The sequence below is a fragment of the Nicotiana attenuata genome, unplaced genomic scaffold, assembly GCF_001879085.1.
Source record: "Nicotiana attenuata strain UT unplaced genomic scaffold, NIATTr2, whole genome shotgun sequence".
Taxonomy (NCBI): domain Eukaryota; kingdom Viridiplantae; phylum Streptophyta; class Magnoliopsida; order Solanales; family Solanaceae; genus Nicotiana; species Nicotiana attenuata.
This window is the reverse complement of record NW_017671732.1, coordinates 124,894-130,736: the sequence shown is the minus strand read 5'-3', so window position 1 is coordinate 130,736 and position 5,843 is coordinate 124,894. Positions and strand designations below refer to the sequence as shown.

At 37.4% G+C, this 5,843-nt stretch overlaps 1 protein-coding gene across 3 annotated transcripts in view; it reads left to right on the top strand.

Moving 5' to 3' along the window:
* Positions 1–5,484: 5,484 nt before the first annotated feature.
* The window catches only part of LOC109209905 (mannosylglycoprotein endo-beta-mannosidase), a 17,303-nt gene continuing 16,944 nt past the window's right edge, over positions 5,485–5,843 (top strand). For 2 of the 3 annotated variants that reach the window (XM_019373267.1, XM_019373265.1), the window contains exon 1: positions 5,486–5,774. In XM_019373267.1, the coding sequence (XP_019228812.1) occupies positions 5,629–5,774 (146 nt within the window). In that variant the 5' untranslated portion in view covers positions 5,486–5,628. Of the gene's footprint in view, positions 5,775–5,843 lie in introns of all 3 variants that reach the window. The other variant, XM_019373266.1, reaches the window with a different exon arrangement.

Genomic DNA, 5,843 nt, shown 5'->3' with positions numbered 1-5,843 from the left:
GTCACTTGCACACGTGGCGCGATTTCTTTGGCCTTTCAGTGTGACTTGGCATGCCTTGTCATTTTGATACGTGGCATGATCCTATTGGCTCTTCCGTTTGACTTGGCGCACCACGTCATTTGACACGTGGCACCAAACTGGGCCTCTAGGAAGATGACATCTTGGGCTTAATGAAGTGGGCTCGCCCAACTAAATGGGCTAGCCCAATGAATTAAGGCTTATTTATTTAATCCATATATATTGGACTGATATAATTAATTCAATTATATTAGCCCAATAAATTTATTTGAACTAATATATCTTGAATTTAAAATATAGTCCAAAATATTTTATGGATTTAATTCCAATAAATTTTATATGCCTACTGATCACGCCCAACTATGCCTATAAAAAGGACAATGCGGTCGCTGCAAATATAATCCGGTTTACAAGTCCGGAGTCGAATCCCACAGAGAACTAAGGTTTAGCTACAGCTGTTCACTATCACCAAGAAGACAAGCTTGAACAATTCCTAACTTATAGATATTAAGATTCTTGTGTTTAACTACTTAACTAACAAATTAAAATAGTGAATTAACAACTAACGATACTGAGGGTTAGAGAAAAGATTAAGGAGGTCTAGAGTTATGATTTCCCCTATTGTCGGAATCCTTCCCGCTATGTCTTCTATAATTTCGCCTAAGTATTCTCTACCGATCATGAGCACTCTTATTACCGTAAATCTCTCTCGAGTAATTACGACAATTTACTAGACGCACTCTCCCGAGCTACGCTAGCTGGCTTTTAATACAGCTCACTTCAGATCGCACCCAAGGCTTCGTTATCCCTAATCCCGCCTTTAAACCCTCGGTTATTGATCCCTCATATACTTTGGGAGTGGTGTTGTTCAACAATTACCTAAATATGCACTCTCTCCCGAGTTATGCATACTAAATAGGCACAGCTAATTGAGAGCTCTTCAACCAACCACAATATAAACGTAGTTGAACAAATAGAGAAAAGCTATGGCTCAATTATATAAAAACATAACAAGAATTTATCCTACAAAAGGTTCTATCAAAACTCTAGATAACAAATTAGCTATTCATAATAGTATGTAAAACTACAATACTAAAAGTCATAACCAACAATGAAAAATAGGAAGAGGAAGGAAAAAACTCGTAGAAGAATTCTCCGCCTTGCTCCCAATGTGTTCTTGCCTCCAAGGGTATTGTCTAACCCTGAAGTAGTGTCTCTCCGCCTCCTTAGGTCTAATTTGTGTCCAAAATATGTCTTCCTCTTGTTCTAGGCCGGCCTCCTTTGTTTTATATAGGGTTTAGGACTTAAAATCCCATGTTTTACACTTTAGCCCCTGAAATTTACGCTTCCCACCGCGGTTTCACCGCGATCGCGGTGGAACCGCGGCCAAACGCCCTCGCGGATTCTTCATTCTTCAGAAACTGCCTTCCACCGCGGTTCTGCCGCAGTCGCGGCAAAATCGCGGTTTTTCACCCTGTTCCGTTTGGAATTTGGGAAAACGTAAAACATGAAAGTTGTATCCCTTTGAGTTAGCTTTCCAGCCATATATTGTGGAGCCCAAATGGAGTTCTGAGCAAAAAGTTATGTCTATTTTACTAGACAGTGCACAATATGCCTCCTCAAGCCTTCGTTCGTACTTAATTATCAAATTTGACCCCCGAACACGATCCCGGCTTAATTCCTTGAGCTTTTACTCAGACTTCAAAGCTTCAAATCACTTAAATTCATTCCATAACATCTATATAGCTCGGAATCACACCTACAAGGCATAAAAAAAATAATTAGTGCAAAACACTAGCGATTAAAGCGCAAACTCAATTAAAGTGCAGTAAATTCGAGTGTAATAAGCGACTAAAATATGCAATTATAGCCTATCATCAACACCCCACACTTAAACCATTGCTCGTCCTCGAGCAATCAAACTCCACCTTTTTTATAGACACGACCTTTTTAAACAATTCTCCTAACTCATCACACCAAGAGTATTTAAAATAGACTAAGCACAAAAGCGTAACATCTTCACCTCAAGATTTGACTCACAAGTACCACACGTTATTCACAACTCACCCACTTACTCTAATATAGAGGTCACTGACATTACCTTTCCTTCATGAATCAAGTGCCCTCACACAACAAAAGAGAGTAGTTCCACACAATAAAATTTAAGAACACTTAGGAACTCAAGATAGAAAGAATTCACTCACTCTCAGAAATAACATTCATATGCCACAAAAGATGCACCATAAGCTTGCCCGTAGTGTACTACTCCACTAATCGAGCTCATTCAATCTTAGATCAATTAGGACTTTATTTGGTTGTAATGTAGGCTACGGGACGGGTAGGATACATTTAGATATAAGAGTGACTACACCTCCCTAAGCACTTTAATACATACATTTTAACATTTAAACCCCATACTTATGTCAAACCAAAATTCCACCTTCACATCACTGTAAATTATCCCATTCTTCTTTAAGCACACTAACGTCAAGAACCACCACTTATCAAGGAATTTTTTTTTTCACAACAATCCAACTATATTTTTTTCAATTCAAGTGGCTCTTCCTTTTTCAAAACAATGCACCTTTCTCCTTATTCAATTAGTTCCACTCAAAAGCCAAACCAACCACCCCACACTTTAACTTTTACAAAGTTCATAACAATTCAAGTGCTCATGAGAGGTTACAATGGTTCAAATAGATGGTTAATTCGAACAAATGGGTAAGGCTTGTAATGTGGTTGCCAAAGAAAAAGGATTATAGGCTCAACGAGGTTAACTACGATACATAACAATTAGGTGGGTAAAATATACATATCTGGCTCAATCAAGAAAACGCCTATATCACTTCCAAGACTGAACAACACTACTATTTCGCTTTGCAAACACACGGGGCAAGTTCTAGGCATCAAATGCAATGCACAGAATATCACAAAACCTTACACACACATGGCACATAACTCACTCAGGATTGGATTCATCAAGACACCCTAGTCAGAGCAGTTAAGCAAATTTAAGATCATACAATTTAAGGTACTTATACAAGAGTCAAAAACTGAGCCTAAGCGTCACAGCCAAAGTACTCACTATTCTCAAGGCATAACAAAGTCAAGAGATATTGCTTCATTTCAAAACAAAACACAATGGCTCCTATTCCTTAAAAAAAACTAACTACACCCGGTTCAAATAAAACCTTTGAAAAGAAACCGTGGTTTAAAGAAAAACCAAGGGGTAATTGCTACACTACCTAACAAAACAAAAAATCTTTTTGGTATTTTCTTTAGACTTACTTCCCTCAAGAAAACTGTCTAGAAGATCCTTCATCAGGAAAAGTCCAATCTTTTAAAAAAAACAAACACAGCTAAAGTAGCATGAAAAACCACCCAGACAATCTCCTCACCCCACACTTAAAATTGTGCATTGTCCCCAATGCACACCCATACATACAAGAGGGTAAAAGAAACTCCCTGGTAGGCCAAAGGCCGAAGCACTAGCAGTTCATGGGGTACTCAGACTTCTCCCAAGCTTGGTCCTTCGTGTGGGTACCTCACACTTAGTTCCAACCATTTGGTTTGTTGTTGCATCCTTCCAATACCTTTGCTTTCCATGCTCCTAGAAAATAAAAAATTGACACTACAAAAATAATACAATTAAAAAAAAATAAAAAAATAAAAAAATAAAAGAAATCAATAAAGCTGGGTTGCCTCCCAACAAGCGCTTGATTTAACGTCCCGGCACGACGTGAATCACTTTCTGCCTCCACTTTGAACTTATGAATCGGACCTCAAGTTTCGATTCTGCTCTATAATCATGCTCCTGGGGTGGTGGAACGAATCTAACTGGCCCAAGGAAATAATGTAGTATTCTGCACTCCTTGGCCTTTGTATGAGGTATGTAATCCTGACTTTCTGGCAAGAAGAATTCCAGAATATATGCACCTTGTTCCTCATTCCTTGACTCTTCGATTGGTTCAGATGACTCTATTTCCATNCATCACACCAAGAGTATTTAAAATAGACTAAGCACAAAAGCGTAACATCTTCACCTCAAGATTTGACTCACAAGTACCACACGTTATTCACAACTCACCCACTTACTCTAATATAGAGGTCACTGACATTACCTTTCCTTCATGAATCAAGTGCCCTCACACAACAAAAGAGAGTAGTTCCACACAATAAAATTTAAGAACACTTAGGAACTCAAGATAGAAAGAATTCACTCACTCTCAGAAATAACATTCATATGCCACAAAAGATGCACCATAAGCTTGCCCGTAGTGTACTACTCCACTAATCGAGCTCATTCAATCTTGGATCAATTAGGACTTTATTTGGTTGTAATGTAGGCTACGGGACGGGTAGGATACATTTAGATATAAGAGTGACTACACCTCCCTAAGCACTTTAATACATATACATAAAAGTTGTAGCCCTTTGAGTTAGCTTTCCAACCATATATTGTGGAGCCCAAATGGAGTTCTGAGCAAAAAGTCGTTTTTTATTTGTGAAAACAGAAAATAAAGCAACTACAATCAGAATACAAATAATCTACATCTACAATTAATCTACAATTTATCTACAATTTCTGCAATATGTCTTCTTCTTCTTCTTCTTCTTCTTCTTCTTCTTCTTCTTCTTCTTCTTCTTCTTCGAGTTTCAATCTGAAATTTAGTCAAAACCAAGTCTAATCTTCACCAAAACCCCTAAAAATTGAGATATAAACTCCAAACCATATTTCCGATTATTTTCAACAACACCCAATCCAAACAAATAATGATTTTTGAAAACCCAAATTTGAATTCAAAACTTTCAAGCTTTTTAATGGCTGTCAATGGATTTAAATTGAAGATATAGGATTTGCATTTCAAATTTGATCTGAATGTTGCGAAATCAATTAGAATTCTGTTCCTGATTTGTAGCGCGCCTAATTAGGAATGATTCAGCTACTAATAATTAGTATTTAATGAATGGTACAATAATTGTAGAAAAACTGTGAACATAGCGGGTAAATTAGAAACTATACACATATTTGGTAATAACGTTTCATATATGGTATAGGAAGGAAAAAATCTTTAGATTTTGCCTATATTTTGACAAAATCCCAAATCTCAAATTCCAAACCAGCTCAATAGCTAATTTTGCGCCAAATATTTACAAACGCTAATAATATACATATTTTTCCAAAATAAATTTGAAAAATAATTTTTGTCCAAATACATTTTTATCTTCAAATTAAATTTCACCTAGACAAATTTTTCAAAATGAATTTGAGAATCTATGGCCAACGCTAGCTATTTTTACTAGTTCGAAAGAAACACGATAGGTGATGTTTTCCCGCATTCTTTTTAGCATCAATCCAAAGGCTTTTTAACGTTTTCCCCAAAAAAGTAAATAGAGAACCTCCGAGTGGCCCCACCACAAGAATGGCGGGACCCAGTGACCTTTAAAATCTTGTCACTTTATCCAATAAAGCGACAACTACAACCGAGTTCAACCTCTCACTAGCACTACGTACTAAAACTGCTGATTCAATCATTATTTTCTCCGAATCCATTGTCCTAAGTTATCACTAGAGAAGATTAAGGTTGTTCTAGGGTTTCTTGTTCTTCAATGGTGGAAATAGGGAAGATAGTGTTGGATACAGGATGGTTAGCTGCTCGATCAACAGAGGTAGAAGTCAATGGAGTAGAGTTGACCACTACTCGCCCTCCTACTCAACCTGAATCTCCTTGGATGGAAGCTGTTGTTCCCGGAACGTAATGTTTCCTTATTCCTTTATTTCCTTTTTGGTTTATAAAAAATGTCCCCCCCCCCCCCCCCCCCCC